General features: G+C 37.7%; 1 protein-coding gene across 2 annotated transcripts in view; it reads left to right on the top strand.

The window, feature by feature from the left end:
- The first annotated feature begins 7,208 nt into the window (after positions 1-7,208).
- LOC126480915 (mitochondrial inner membrane protein OXA1L) overlaps positions 7,209-17,148 on the top strand; it is a 33,116-nt gene continuing 23,176 nt past the window's right edge. Inside the window, exon 1 of one of the 2 annotated variants that reach the window (XM_050104322.1) lies at positions 7,209-7,291. In XM_050104322.1, the coding sequence (XP_049960279.1) occupies positions 7,214-7,291 (78 nt within the window). In that variant the 5' untranslated portion in view covers positions 7,209-7,213. The remainder of the gene's footprint in view (positions 7,292-17,148) is intronic. The other variant, XM_050104323.1, reaches the window with a different exon arrangement.

The following is a 17,148-nucleotide window of genomic DNA, read 5'->3' as shown; positions in this document are numbered from 1 at the left end:
TGTACTCGTACTTACTTACTGAGAGTTATTCAAACAAAAGGCTGTTAGAGGTCATGTATGCATTTCTTTTATTTAATGATGGACAAGGTAACCAAAATGTATTTTATAATTCATAATGAGTAGAAGATTTGGGTCAGGTGGATTACACAGAAGTTGTGTGTGGACATTGTGTCTTCGGATTGTATGGGATGATGAATTGAAGTTTGCACTAGGATTTTATCTGAACTTGTTCGAGGAGACTGACTAGAGGAAAGAGTTGTTATGGAAGTGAAATGATATTGGCCATAAGGTTTGTATGTGTCGACGTATTAAAGAGGTATTATTGAGGTATTGAGACTGTGTGAAGTTGATGATTATTGGAGTTTTGGTGGACAAGAGGTAAGGTAATTGTTATTGATGATAAGGTTTATATGTATCGATGTAAGAGGTATTATTGAAGTATTAAGATTATGTGATGCTGATGATTATAGGAGTTTTGGTGGATAAGAGGTAAAGTAAGTGAGGAGCATATTTTTTTGTTGGTTTATATGGAACAAGGAGGATGAAGATGGCAGACTAGAACACTCAAGTAGAAGGTAGATTGTCTACACACACACTTTGTTACATCAATAAGCGGTATATACTTTTTTTGGAGAGAGGAAGTATTTGAATATCTTGGCACATTGACAGTTGTTCAGCAACTGTACATTTTGATTTGGCTTGGCAAACATTGGTCTTGACATGATGACTATGATGTTGACTAACTATTATTGATTGTTATACACTGTTGCCACTACTACTTGATACACATGTTGAACATCAAATTTTGACAGAATTGCATTTACACAGTTAACACTATTCAATTACACAGTAGTATTTAATGTGGATGAAAGATGAGTGAGTGTGTTTTGTGTGTTTTCCTTTCCTAATCCCAAATGATTGGTACCGAGCTATCTCCTAAATATTATTTTACTTGTTTGTTGTGGCTTGCACTGACACCCATAAATATTATATGCTTACTGATATTTGTGTATTTGTAATATTTAATATGACAATTATCTGATATCATTTTATGTTTAGTGTAAGAGCATTGATGATAATTTTGTAAAAGCAATTGTGTGTGCATTCAATCTGTTGTTCATGCCTGCACCTGTTCAACATCAATGGCTGGCACTTGGAAATGTTTAATTTGTGCTAATGAACTCTGATGAACTGTCTGATTAGTGATAGTGAATATTATGGACTGTTACCTGCACTTGTGAACATGATGGGTGCCACTTGGAAATGTTTAATTTCTGCTGATAAACTCTGATGAACTGTCTGATTAGTGATAGTGAATATTATGAACTGTTACTTGCACCTGTCAACATTACTGGGTGCCACTGATGGAACTGCTTCTACTTACATAATGTCACTTGTTGCTGTCTGCACCTGTTCAACATTGCTGGGTGCCACTGTTGGTGCTGTTTAAATACTGCTGATGAAATGTTATGAGACAGCTATTTGCACCTGTTGACCATTGCCAAGTGCTACTGTTGGAACTGTGAACTACTCTGAGGAGTGCCACTTGTTTATTGAAATATTGAAAGGATTTTATGTGAATATTTGTGTAAACTGATTTTTTTGTGTATTTACTGTTTATGAAATGTTGTGAGGTTCCTACCTGCACATATTCGTCATTGCTGACGCTATTGATTGAATTGCTTAAGCACATGATACTTGTGTAAACTATTATGTACAATCACATGTATGCAAGCATTTGTATTCCTTACTGTATTTTATATATTAGGTTATTGAAGGGTCAGTGCAAAGCCAAAATTTATCTAGTAATGTTATATTTACTTATTAATATTATCTTCTATTTTTGCCTGTATTTTTTTTGACGAATTTAGTGGTATTTTCACCACCAATGCTGGCAAAAATACCATCAAATTCTAGCCCGTGGAGGAAGGGCATATGAAAGGTGGCTACACTGAGCACACAGCGCCAGAGATCGCGCCATAGGGTTTTATTCCGCCGCCTCCACTGGCAGTGCTTGTTCAGAAGTTGTGTTAGTGCTTTGCTGAGAGGATGTCGATAGCTGTATTATTTGAGGCCATGTCGTGTGCAGTTGTTTTGATGGGCTAGACAGCAGATGTTGTTCGAATGGAGATGCTGTAATGATCAGAGTGTATTTTTAGTCAATATATATGAACGTCAAAAACATTTTATTATTTTTTTGTAATTTCCTAACTAACAATGCCTCTTGGTCACAGGTTCAGTCAACAAAGCATCTGGCTTGTGTACATGTATTAGACTGTAATTCGGGTTTCTATGCGCAATTTCAGTTTTATTTAATTAATTCAGTGTAAATGGTATTTAAAATATTTTGTCTTATTGAGGAAGAACCGTGCCAGATGTGTACCAACAATCACACTTCCACACACAGAACAGTTACACTTGTGCTTTATTGTTCGTAGTTTTTGTTTCGTAGCTTTTATAGTTGCTGGGGACTTAATTAATTAATTGTGGTAACGGAAATTTCCTTTCATTCTTTGTTGTTATTCTATGCAGTCAGATTGCGTACCAATACTAGTCAGGGCCAACTGGTTACGAGACTTCGTAATCGGACAGTCAGCTACTAAAATTAAAATTATTTGCATTGTATTTAATTAAGCGCCATGCACAGTTCATATTTGGCTTAGCACTTCATATCTTTAGGGATATCTCTTAAGTCATTGACTAAAGATAGTGAAAACAATCTGCCCTCATCTGAAGACTGCTCGTCTGAATGCTCACGTCGCTCGATATTTTTGTGTAGAGCATCACAAAGCTTATTGATATCAGACTGATTTCCAACTGTGCTGCTAGGCTTCCATTTCCTCTACGCTCTTTGTTCACCGGTAGCCTTACTATGTCGTTCATATCTCTGACCCTTTTCAAATTCCCCTGCATCTTGCGAAAAATCACCATCATCAGGAATGTTCAGTACCATTCTGGGAACGAAAAGCAATATTTGTTCGAAAGTATTTGTCTGTTGCTTCCACAACGCTGTTGCACGTTACTGACACGAATTTTACACAAGAAAAGACTTTCACTCTTATAAAGAAAAAGAGATGCAACATTACTTACAGTTTGTTTTCCAAAATTGGGGTAAAAAACGAAAGGATTTCAGTACAAATATATTTCGCCCTTCTAGCTCTAGCAGAACCTGATTTCGAATTTCTTGTCTTACGAAAATATCTCACAAAAGAGAATCTCAAATTTTTCCATTCCTTTTGTAAACCATTTTCTGAAATTCAATGTGGAAAGAATATTCCACAGAATAAAATATAAAAAGCATTTCAATTTTGAAATTAGTGTTTATATCTCCACAGTTATCTTGGATCAGGATGTACCATGACAGATTTATCCTACAGCTTCAGACTTGGAATTATATATCTAAAATAATAAACGATGTGTGTATGAAGATTTGGGACCACTTGAGAGACATCACAATGCCAACACAAAGTAAAGAAATATGGGAATAAATTGCCAAGGGAATTTTTTGCAGCAGCTGATTTTCCGAACTGTATTGGAGCAATGGACGAGAAACAGGCGGAAATGATTCAACCTAAAGACAGTGCATCAGTGTTTTACAGTTGTAAAGGCTAGTTTTCTATTGTTCTCCTCGCTGTCTGATTCTAATTATTGTTTATCAGCAGTAGACACTGGGAATATGGAAAAAGTTCGGATCCGTCTCTATTCAAAAATTGTTATTGGTAGAAAACTTGAGAAAGAGAACTGAATCCGTCATTCGCATGCCCACTGCCTGGGACAGCTGAACCAAAAATACCATTCGTATTTGTTGCAGATGAGGCATTCGCCCTGTCACATAACGTAATGTGTCCATTTGCAGATAGAGCCATACAACTGGGAAAGAGAGTATTCAATTATCGTTTCACTAGAGCCAGAGGTTTTATGGAGTGTACTTCTGGAAAACTGTCTACCAAATGGCGAATTTTCCACCGACCTTCGAACGTTTCACTTGATGTTGCAGAAAACATTGTGAAAGCGTATGTCATACTTCACAATGTTGTTAGAGTTTGTGATAGTTATAAGTTGAAAGATATGCTACAGTAGGAAGATTTAAATGATTTCGACAGTGAAATGATTACCAACGGCAGACCAAACACTACAACAGGTGTAAGGAACAAGTTCGTTGAATACTTCTACAGTGACACTGAGAAACGTATATCGCAGTACTCACATGTGTAAAACTGAAGGAGTATCTTATGTACTATGGAATTATCATCTAACACAGCAGACTAGGAATTAGTATTGAAATTTTGTTACTTAATTTACAAAAATAAAAAAAGCACTCCGCCTTCAGGCCACAAGTAGCCCATCGGGATCATCCGACCGCCTTCTCATCCTCAGTTGACGATGTGGATAGGAGGGGCGTGTGGTCAGTACACCACTCTCCCGGTCGTTATGATGGTTTTCTGTGACCGGAGCCGCTATTATTCGGTCGAGTAGCTTCTCCATTGGCATCACGAGGCTGAGTGCACCCCGAAAAACGGCAAGAGCGCAAGTGGCCTGGATGGTCACCCATCCAAGTGCCGGCCACGCCCAACAGCGCTTAACTTCGGTGATCTCACGGGAACCGGTGTATCCACTGCGGCAAGGCCGTTGTCTACAAAAATGAAGACAACCATTTACACTTTCGGTACTGTTTTTTTTTTTAATCAAGTAGAAGAACGTTAAGCCTCATTTCGTTGAAAGAATAATTAAAAATTTAATGGTACTCATTCTTACCTCTATTTTAGCTATTGTGAAACAAAACTCATATGAAACTGTTCTTCCAAGAACCGACGGAAGAAGGCATCGAACTAATGTAACTAACTGTGTGTTCCATAGCTTCTTAACAGAATATTTTATGTATTGCTAATAAATAGACACAAAGTTTAAATAAAAGCGCCTCAAGTGTTTTGTGTTTTTATTTATAACAGCACTAATTAAGCTGCACAGAAGGAATGAAATTGTACCATATGAGAAATATCACAAATGAGTTCTGTTGAAAAAAAATGTTGTAAGCTATGAAAATGAAATTCTTACCGATCATTTTCTCCTCTTCCTGGGGCAACGTCTCGTAGTTGGCGTTATAAACCCTGCATAATTCCTTCCATGCCTCAACTTTCTTGTTTTTATTAGGATAATCTGCTTTTGAGGAATCCCAAATTGAATTTCGAGCATAAATTCTTCAACATCTCTATTTTCTTTCGGCGCGACAATAATCTGCCAATTGAAAATAAAGGCTGACAATGGACACCAAGAGTCGTCTGCTCTGCTCACGCGCTCTCGTCTTCATGCATGTATTATGCTCGGTTTACACTAGCAAGTTATTGCAACAATTTACTTGCGCGGAGTAACTTGCGGCGCGATTTGCGAGTGTAAACATATCGTCAAGTCGACTTGCGACTGTAGCAATTTATTGCGGAAGTGACTTGCTGCACGTTTTTCGCTTCCAGTGTGAACACCATGCAAGAAGTATCTGTAAGTAACTTGCAGCTTTTAGGATTTATTTCTATTTCCTGCAAGTAGGAAGCGCAAGTTATAGTAAGTATGTCGTCTCCATAACATTCATATTTAACATTTTACTTAATGTGGTGACTTAATTTTATGCAACCATCTTACGTATTATGTGCAAACAAATTTCAGAAATGGAGGGGAAACGGGAATGGATGAAGCAGGATACAGAACATTTTATTGAAGCCGTGGAGAGCTACCCCGAAATACGGAACGTGCATAACCGAGAGTTTAAGGATAGAGTGAAGAAGATGAGCGCTTTAAATGAAATCTCGTCGATATTTGACACATCTATAGAAGAAGTACATAGAAAGTAGCATAACTTGAAGACACAACGCCTTTGCCACCTGCATCCACTCGCTTGTTGTTTTAGGAGTCTAGAAAAAGACGATGTGTAATTATTACATGTTCTATTTACTTAGCCTTTCACTATCCATTTTATGAGCATTAGAAAAAAAAACATTTTTATAAGCATATCATTCTGTAAAATGCAGTTTACTTGAATAAAAATTTAATTTAATTGTTGTGTTTTCACATCCCTTCAAATAATTTTCCCTTTTCAAGACGTTAAAAAAGGCTCTACATACATCGGGTACGATCAGAGAAATCGTGCAGACGGGAATATGAAACAAGTACATTAGGGACTTGTATGAGTCTCCTACAAAGAAATGATTTCAAAATTCAAACTTTTTTTGGTTGTATGTTTCACATAAATAAATGAAATGCCTATTTTATTCGTAGCTCACCACTAGCTATAAATCATAGAGTGACTAGCAAACGTTCCTTTGCTAAAATAGCAGAACCGAAGTTTGTGTCTCGTTTTGATACGACGGGCGCTATTAACATCAACAAATACTCAGGATCATTTGCGGACATTCTGCAAAAGTATCCACGCTCTCGATACTAAGTTCTTGCAAAAGGTTATTACAGGCACCATTTTGCGATATTCTCATTATCTACTCTCTAACCAAAATACTTCTCTTTTTCTTTCTCACGTTTTGCATTACAATTACAAGAGCTGCAGCATATCTCACCCGCCTACTTGTCATTTTACACTTCAGCTGACACTCGTAGTGGTACTGAAAGCATATGTAAACAGTATCAGCAAGTTGTTGACGCAAGTTTCTTGCCAAAGAACTTGAGAAGAATCTTGCTTAATTCTTGCGCTGCTGTGTAAACATAGCTGCAAGCGGCTAACAATAACTTGCAACAATAACTTCTGCAAGCGACTTGCTAGTGTAAACCCAGTTTTAGACTCTGTTTAATGCGAATAGCAGGCGATTCGCTGAACAGCCGGCGTGTCAGCTGCAGAGAGTCTAAGCACCTGCTGACGCGCGCTCGTCTGAAAGCTCTCATTTGACCGCGTGTTGTGTAAATCGATCCAGCTCACTGCAGCCGGCTCGCAATTTATCGTCTAAAAGGGCCCTTAGGTGTGTTGTGTAATACAGGCTAACACTACATTGCTTACATCACACAGACGTGCTCTCAGACCTTTATTTATTGTACGTAGCGACGTTTTGTGAACAGGAGGTTAACGCGGCTTAAACGTTTACGTTCGCGCCATATTCAATCGGTCGATTTCAGCCGAACGCCAGTTATACCGTACTCATTGTAGTTGCTTGTGGACTAGGCACCTGTGCTTTCATCACAACAATATCTTAGAAGACTTAGATTACTGATTAGAGAGATGGCGGCAAGTGTGTTTACTTGTAACGCGCGTGGATCGACTGTAACGAATTGTGTGTTCATAGCGAAAGTATTGAAGGTACATCAAGAAACAGCAGTTTATAGTTCATGTATTTATAGTGTGCAGATCATGTTCGTTTCGGAGGTTCTGTAATGACTGTCTGGAGAGTTTCGTTAATACGTAATTGAAGCAGTTACACCCTATCGGTTTTCACGTGATGTTTTACAGTGTTCTTATGTTGGATGATGTATATGTTTTATTTGTGTTTGCAAGTAAACTATGTTACAAATATACAGCAGAAACTGATATGTGTGATTATTGACTACTTGGTGACAGATAATTTCGAAGTATCTGTTAATTGATTGTATTTCGTCTGCCAATTAGTTAAAATCTCGGCAAATACATCGTTCTAGTAAAATGTGTTGCCATCGAAAATCAGTGGCCTATCACTGTTATCGTTCTCGGATATGTTGCTAAGCAGAGCCACTGCCAAGCAACTGCACTTTATATATCTGACTTTTACCTTATTTTAAGCCATTTCACGTGGGGTTCATTTGTTCGCGGTATAGTATATTATTGACTCTTCATCAAACCGCTAAATAAGCATTGCCTACACTAATGACAGAGCATTTAGTTTCGCCATTCATGATCTGGTAAAGGACGCGCACATGCCAACGGCAGCGCTACAGCATTAGAGCCTATAGAGAACTCATAGCCATAAAAGTGGATGTGGTAGTTTGATTGAGAAGATGGCAATAAATGGAGAGGTTGGCCTATAGATTTCATTCTTGGACATCATGTCTTGATGCTGTGGCAGGAATATATGAATCAATTTGGAACCTAATAACTGAAAGGCAGACATTCAGGAACTTTGTGTCACACCGATGCTGTGCATTGTTTTGTGGGAGACTGATGGTTAGCAGTCAGTAATTCGTGCATATATTCCATGAATTAGACGAATGTTGAGACCTTAGCAGAAATAGAGAGAAGTTCTAGAGACATCGAATTACTGTAGAGGTTTCGTGGCTTGTTGTCATAAGGATCTTTGAACATTAGTTAATTTGAAAGGTTTGCTGGGAATAACTCAGGGAAAGGGGGTGACATTGATTGACAGAGTAGAGGAGAGGAATGCTACTATTTGAGAGTGTGTAAAACGATGAGATTACACTGTCATAAATTAAGCATTGGCCTACTATTGTACATAAGGCATTAGATTGGAAAACGACTGACTTGTACATACCTGTTTCTTATTTTAGCTCTTAATGACTCACCAGTGCCAGATATTTATTAATGTAAATTCGTTTACTTTTTTTCCTATGTATACTGAAAGTTGTATACTGCGGATTCCACCATTTCTTGGGTGACTAAATTGAAGAAATAGACTTTGTCTTGAAATTGTTGCAGGTCGATAGGGAATGAGAGTATATAAAATAAGCCAGTATAATTGTATGCAACCAATTAAATTGCCGAACTTGAAAAATAGGGTCAGTACTTTCCAGAATACTTAGCTTCTCTGCACGTATCATTTGCAGGTCACATGTTTCGTGTATCCACTGGTGGATTGTTTCACACAGAACCAGTGAGAGATGTGAAAATTATCCAGTTATATTATTACTGTTGAAATTGACTGTTTCCCATTCCGATATGAGTTTGTCTTGCTGTCTACATCTACATTTATACTCCGCAAGCCACCCAACGGTGTGTGGCGGAGGGCACTTTACGTGCCACTGTCATTACCTCCCTTTCCTGTTCCAGTCGCGTATGGTTCGCGGGAAGAACAACTGTCTGAAAGCCTCCGTGCACGCTCTAATCTCTCTAATTTTACATTCGTGATCTCCTCGGGAGGTATGAGTAGGGGGAAGCAATATATTCGATACCTCATCCAGAAACGCACCCTCTCGAAACCTGGCGAGCAAGCTACACCGCGATGCAGAGCGCCTCTCTTGCAGAGTCTGCCACTTGAGTTTATTAAACATCTCCGTAACGCTATCACGGTTACCAAATAACCCTGTGACGAAACGCGCCACTCTTCTTTGGATCTTCTCTATCTCCTCCGTCAAACCGATCTGGTACGGATCCCACACTGATGAGCAATACTCAAGTATAGGTCGAACGAGTGTTTTGTAAGCCATTACTTGGCGTGATAGGCTATGTCTTGACTTGGCTCAAATTGCCACCCTCACAGAGTTTTGTAGTTCCACAGTACCTTCTTAAGTTTGTTTTCAGTATTTTTTTCTTTTAGGTATATCAAACATCGTGGCATTGTATTACAGTTTAGGTATGAGAAATTAGCTTCACACCACTGCTACAAAACACATTTTGAGAGGCTAAAGCCTCCCAGCAGACATCTTGAAGGAAAAATTCTTGGATATCCCTTCAGAAGTGAGAGTCAAAGTGGGATAATATTTCAGTGTCAAATCAAGATTCCAATATCAGCTGGGCTGATGTGGTTTGGTGTCACACACCATGCCTTTTTGACTCTTGTGTCTGATGTTTTCCTTCACCATATTATTTGTTTGCCATTTTCCCATCGTCTGCTTAAAACCAGCTCTTTGCCTACGCTATTGCATTTCTCGTCACTGTGTTCCCAGAACTGCTACCTAGGAGTTGCAAAATGAGTAAGTAGCACTTACGTACTGCATCGGCACTTACCAGTTACCACACAATGAGTTATTTCTTAAGAGGTTAATTAAGGGTGGGAACTTGTGTATTAAAATATGTTGTTTGACGTGATATTTATCACTAACTATATGTGGTTGAGCAAAAGTTCAGTACTAAATTAGTTTCTTAAGCACAATCCCACCTCTAATTGTAGAAGAAAAGTTTAGTGTGCATTCTGTGATTATATTCACATCATAATTTGGCACAATAACTTAAACCCACTGCTATAAATTCTGCTGCCTATTCGATACTTACAGCTAGTTAGATAGTTGCTTGCATGTGCCATTGATAAATTGCACGGTACGGTAACCGTTGTGATGTGGAACATGTCAAGTGCGCAAGAAATGCACATATGAAACAAGATTTTTTTAATACAATACAGATTTAAATATTAATATTTCTATTATTTACCCAATTCCCTTAAATGGCACAAAATGCATATACTATATTTATAGATTTATTTATTCCTATTGAAGAATTCATCTACATAGGAGTTGTCAAGGAGATATGATTTCAGTTTATTGTAGAAGCTATTACTGCTGTGTGTCAGACATTTTATTTCACCTGGTAATTTGTCGAAACTTTTTATAGCAGCATATTTTACCCCTTTCTGTGCCAAAGATAGGTTGAGTAAAGGATAGTGTAAGTATTTCTTTTTTTCTGGTATTATAATCATGAATGTCACTGTTGTTTTAAAAACTGGTCCAAGTTGAGAACTAATTTCATTAGTGAGTAAATGTACCGTGAGACTGTTGTAAGAATTCCAAATCTTTTAAAAAGATGTCTACAAGATGTGCGACTATGAACCTCACACATTATTCTAACCACTTTCTTTTGAGCAGTGAATACTTTTTGTCTAAATGTTGAGTTACCCAAAAATATTATTCCGTATGACTTCAGGGAGTGAAAGTACGCAAAGTATGTTAGCTTTCTAATTTCTATATCCTCAAAATTGGCAATTATTCTGATTGCAAAAGTTTCTGAACATAGTTGCTTTGGAAGATCCAAAATATGAATTTTTCAATTAAGATTCTCATCTATACGTACACCCAAAAACTTAGTAGGCTAAAAAAGTAGGCTATGCTTTACCCTGTTTACTGACTTCTGTTGATGTGTTATATTTATTGAAGGAACAGTACTGCATTTTTTCAAAGTTTTCGCCTGTCTCATACATCTTGCTCACCAGATGGTAGAGTTTTGTCATGACTGGCTCTCCCAAGGCCATCAGTAGTTCTAATGGAATGTTGTCTACTCCCGAGGCCTTGTTTCGACTCAGGTCTTTCAGTGGTCTGTCAAACTCTTCACGCAGTATCTTATCTCCCATTTCATCTTCATCTACATCCTCTTCCATTTCCATAATATTGTCCTCAAGTACATCGCCCTTGTATAAACCCTCTATATACTCCTTCCACCTTTCTGCCTTCCCTTCTTTGCTTAGAACTGGGTTGCCATCTGAGCTCTTGATATTCATACAAGTGGTTCTCTTCTCTCCAAAGGTCTCTTTAATTTTCCTGTAGGCAGTATCTATCTTACCCCTAGTGAGACAAGCCTCTACATCCTTACATTTGTCCTCTAGCCATCCCTGCTTAGCCATTTTGCACTTCCTGTCGATCTCATTTTTGAGACGTTTGTATTCCTTTTTGCCTGCTTCATTTACTGCATTTTTATATTTTCTCCTTTCATCAATTAAATTCAGCATTTCATCTGTTACCCAAGGATTTCTATTAGCTCTCGTCTTTTTACCTACTTGATCCTCTGCTGCCTTCACTACTTCATCCCTCAGAGCTACCCATTCTTCTTCTACTGTATTTCTTTCCCCCATTCCTGTCAATTGTTCCCTTATGCTCTTCCTGAAACTCTCTACAACCTCTGGTTCTTTCAGTTTATCCAGGTCCCATCTCCTTAAATTCCCACCTTTTCGCAGTTTCTTCAGTTTCAATTTGCAGTTCATAACCAATAGATTGTGGTCAGAATCCACATCTGCCCCTGGAAATGTCTTACAATTTAAAACCTGGTTCCTAAATCTCTGTGTTACCATTATATAATCTATATAATTTATATCATAGAATTGTAATATCTATAACATAATGTCATGGTTCACATAATCAAATGCTTTGGACAAACAGAAAATTCCTATTGGTCACATTTTACTATTCAAAGACTCTATTATGTGGACAGTAAAATTGTATATTGCTGTCTCAGTGGAACAACATATTTTTCAAATCCGAACTGTGATTTACTAAGTATCCCATTACTGTTGAGACGGCTAACCACTCTTGAGTACATTACTTTCTCGAAGATTTTTGAAAATGCTGTAAGCAAAGATACTGGCCGATAATTATTGACATCTGTGGTGTCCACCTTTTCGCAGAGAGGCCTGACAATGACATATTTTAACTTGTCTGGGAAAATACCTTGAGTTAGTGATGCATTACATTTGTGACTCAGAACATCACCTGTAATTGCTCCACATTGTTTTAGTATGTTATTAGAGATGTCATCTACTCCAACAGAACATTTATTTTTCAAAGATTTAATAATTTTACTTATTGCACAAGAGGTTGTTACATGAAACTTAATCTGACTAATTGTTTTCAAAACACTCTCCCATGTACTGCCTGGCTTTTTCTTTTGAACTGTTCTCGCCAATTTTTTCTCCTACACTTTAGAAATGGTTGTTAAATACATTAGCTACTTGTGTACTGTTGGTTAGGATGGCCTCGTTCTCTTTAATAGTAATACTACCTACCCCAGTGGTTACTTTTCCGGTCTCCCTTCTAAAAACATTCCATATTGATTTGATTTTATTGCCGGAGTTGTTAATTTCTTCTTTAACATTCATATTTCTTGATTTCCTTACAACTTTTCTCGGTATGGTAAAATAATTTTTATAGTGTAAAACTACTTCTGGATCTTTACCAGTTTTTACTGTCTCATACAGTTTTCTTTATTTTTTTTTCTGAAGACACTTTAATGCCTGTAGTAATCCAAGGTTTCTTTGAAAAGTGTGTGGTGTTAAATTTAGTAATTTTCTGTGGGAAACAATGCTCAAAAAGGAATATAAATTTACCAAGAAATATGTTGCATTTATCATTAGCATTTGGCTCATTATATACGCCTCCCCAATTAACATTTCTTAAGCTTTCTCTGAAGTGATCTATAGATATCAGGTTGAGTGACCTCACATTTTTACTTAATGGTTTCTGAACTGTACACCCTGTTAGGTTTTGTAAGTTAACCAGTCCATTTACCACAGGGAAAGCACGTGTTTGTTTTACATCCTCTCTCTGTACAAATACATTATCTATTAGTGTGAACATGGACGATAAATAGTTTGGACAAAAAGAGAATAGAAGCTTTCGAAATGTGGTGCTACAGAAAAATGCTGAAGATTAGATGGGTAGATCACATAACTAATTAGGAGGTATTGAATAGAATTGGGGAGAAGAGGAGTTTGTGGCACAACTTGACAAGAAGAAGGGACCAGTTGGTAGGACATGTTCTGAGGCATCAAGGGATCACAAATTTAGCATTCGAGGGCAGTGTGGAGGGTAACAATCGCAGAGGGAGGCCAAGAGATGAATACACTAAGCAGATTCACAAGGATATAGGTTGCAGTAGGTACTGGGAGATGAAGCAGCTTGCAGAGGATAGAGTAGCATGGAGAGCTGCATCAAACCAGTCTCAGGACTGAAGACCACAACAATAATATTAGCGTGCTACTGTCTTGAGCTACACGTGTAGGGGAATTGATCACTGATTCTAAGTTATATGTCGCTCATAACACTTCTAGTTCACTTTTCCTATCAGAATTACTTAGAAAGTTTACATTGAAATCACCGCAGATTAATAACTTCTTCTTTTTGTCTGACAGACAGCCTGATCAGGTACTCGCACATCCTCTTGAGTTTCTATCACACCACATCGTGAGAACTGCCAGCATTGCTCCTTACAATATGTTAGAAACTACACTGCCCCTGATCTTGCCATTGTTGTTTAATAAAAACAGACATATTTGAGGTGACAAATGAATTATATGCTGTGTGTTATTACATTGATTGGAAAGCCATTAAGGTGTTAATGTTGGAGTAGACAGACTCACTCATAAGTCTGAATTAGGAATTGAAAGAATAAATTAGAGAAAGAACTTGTTTGAAAGGATATAGAGTGATGCTTGTATGATTCTGCCTGTATCCTGGCCTAACTTAATTGCTGTGAAAGTTGAAAAGTAAGTGGAAGGAAGGGGAAGGCAAGAAGAGAAAAGATCCAATAAACAGCCATTAAGAAAAATGGAAGCCCCAACCACTGTGTGGAAGATTGTTCAAGAGGAGCAACTGAAGTGATTTGAACATGTTTTCACATCCATTGCCAAGTTCACTTTTGTCCAAAATTATATAAACCAAAAGTCTTCTATGTGATGATTGAAAGTAGTTTCCATACTTGCAGATTGACTGTCTGCTAGGAAACAGTTGTATAGAGGGTTTAAGAAGACACCTTTTGAAAGAAAGACCAACATACACAAATAAGTCACGCTTATTTTTAAAGCGTGTTACAGGGCATAATTCCTTGGTCTAAAAGTAGCTCTCACACATCTGAGGACAGTGGTTGTCACCCTGTGGCCTGAATAAAGTATTCATGCAGCCTGTGGTTCTCCCCCAGCTGAATTTTATCATAACATGCACCAAGCAACAAACAGCTGAATCCAAAAAGTCAACTAATGTTAAGAGCATGTCAAGAGTGCATTTTTCTTGCTTAGTAAGAAATGAAAATACTTAGAGACAGTAATATTTTAAGATAATTACCAATGGTGAATTCAGCATTGAGCTATATAAAGTCTATCACTCATGCCAGGGACAGAGTGGTATATAGGGCAGTCACTACAGGTTTAATAGAAGTGAGAGTGGGAGTATTTTATTGTTTGTCTTTCATTTCTGACAACTCACGACCATACGCAACCAGCACGTTCAGCCAGTGTGTTATAAATGTCTGACAGAAGTGATATGCATTTGTGGATGCACATTATTGAGATGGTCACTTTCAAATACAGTAGGCTACATGTTTGTGGCAAGTAATATGCAGTTGAATTAATGTGTTGTAGCACCATGCAATGAATAAAAGAAAAGTGACGTTCAAAATATTTGTGATTACGTTGCATATTCCACATTCTGTTATTAATATAATGTGCTAATTTCTGTAGGTTACCAGTTAATACTAAGATCGGTAGGGGGAAGGCACAGTAAAATTACAGGGGCTGGGAAAGTGGCATATTTTTGGCCGTGAACAGCGCCACTGGCTGGCGAGTAATGGTCAGGCTAGTTCTAATTGATGTATGTTGCCATTGTCAGTGAGATTGACCGAGGAAGCACGCACAGTTATTTTTATTAAAAACATTTTTGTTATATTATTCTTGTTACCTCATTGTGGTTCAGTGTTTAAACAGTGTCTTTCGGTCTAAAAATGAAGTTCCGTGTTGCACTTGAAGACGCCTAAAAATGTGTGTGGAAATCAGAAAAAAAAACTGTGGGATCCTGTTGCGGTGAAGTGACCACAGTATGCACTTAGGTACTGAAAACCGGCCATCTGAGCCTTCAGAGAAGTGCATGTAGTTACAATATATTATGTTCTATTTGACTTAAAAGTAATTGGTGTGATACCCTATAATATGGCAATTCAAAACGTGTAAGTCGTAGGCTATCAATAACCGTGGTTTGGCAAAAATGAAGTTGTCATTGAGCAGCCACTTTACTCCTCCACTCCCCTTCTTTTCCAGCCCGAGGTGTTACCCTACAGTGTCGGTATTGGGTTTTAAGCAAAAAATATTGACAACCACTGATCAAGAGATGCACTCTGACAAAATATTTCTGCTTTTCATGCTTTCAGAGCAGAAGTAATTCACTTAGACAAATGTTTTAGTTCAATGAGAATTTATTTTTTCTGGAATGAGGTGAAGACCCAGCAACATCTAAGTCAAGGAAGCTAACATGTTGTTGTCTTCAGTCTGAAGACTTATTTGATGAGCTCTCCATGCGTACCTATCTGTGCAGGCCTCTCCATATCTGCATAATCACTGCAACCTAAATCTCCCTAAACTTGCTTACAATACTTAAGCCTGCTCATTTTGATGTCCCACTCTTCTCTCCATTAACAAACTGGTGATTCCTTGATACCTCAGGCAATGTCTTATCTTCCAAGCTCTTATTTTTTTCTTCAGTTCACTTCAGTATTGCCCTATTGGTTATGTGACCTACCAGCTTAATCTTCAGCATTCTTCTGTAGCATCACATTTCAAAAGCTTAAATTCCCTTCTGGTCTGAATTGTTTTATCGTCCATTTTTCAATTTCATACAAGGCTCTGTTCCAGATAAATACTTCAGAAGGCTCTGTTCCAGATAAATACTTCAGAAAAGGTGTAAATATTCAGTTTTATGTTCAATGTTAACAAATTTGTCTTTCTCTCATAAGTTCTTTATTGCCAGTCTGAATTTTAAATACTCTCTTCTGTGGCCGTTATGACTTGTACTGCTGCAAATAACAAAAATCACCTACTACATTTTGTCTCTAATTTCCAGATTTAATTCTCTTTGGATCATTTCATTCAACTACATTCCATTATACTTGTTTTAATTTTGTTGATGTTCATAACACAATGCTTGGAGGTCCAACTGGGGGTCTGTTTTACCTCCAGAATATCTTACACAACATGATACCATCATTAAGCCATACCATTGAGCTGCATTTTCAGCAAAAACCACAGTAGTCTATCTATCAAATATCAAAAGGTAGCCTGAAGACATAATGTGAAGTGAAAGACAGAACAGCCAAGGAACACTTGGGAAGGTATATTTGAAGAGAGAACTGCTAGTGAGAACTGGCCGCAGCTCAGACTTGGAGGAGGTTCCTCCACACAGTAATGCAGACATGAATGTTAAGTTAAATTTGACATAATTCAAATACATGAGTAGACCTTACCCCTTAATGGGAATTCTCTAGTTTTTGAAATACAGATCAACAGCCATCGTAGTGGAAACATAGTAAAAGTTGCCCTATTTTGCTAAAAGATAATCTCTTGCGATTTCATAATTCCTCACCTAATTGTCTGCAGGAGGTATCTGGCCTCTGTGTTGTTGGAAAGTACTGGATCAGCAGTATGATATATGCCCTGGATGCTCTGCACCAACATTTTGATGTGATAGAGTTGCCTCAATATGCACATATTTCAAGAATGGATGTAATGAGGAAGAACTGAACCACATATGTGAACCTCTTATGTGCTA

Source organism: Schistocerca serialis, chromosome 5 (assembly GCF_023864345.2).
Source record: "Schistocerca serialis cubense isolate TAMUIC-IGC-003099 chromosome 5, iqSchSeri2.2, whole genome shotgun sequence".
Taxonomy (NCBI): domain Eukaryota; kingdom Metazoa; phylum Arthropoda; class Insecta; order Orthoptera; family Acrididae; genus Schistocerca; species Schistocerca serialis.
The sequence above is the reverse complement of the archived record's forward strand: the minus strand, read 5'-3'. Positions and strand labels throughout refer to the sequence as shown.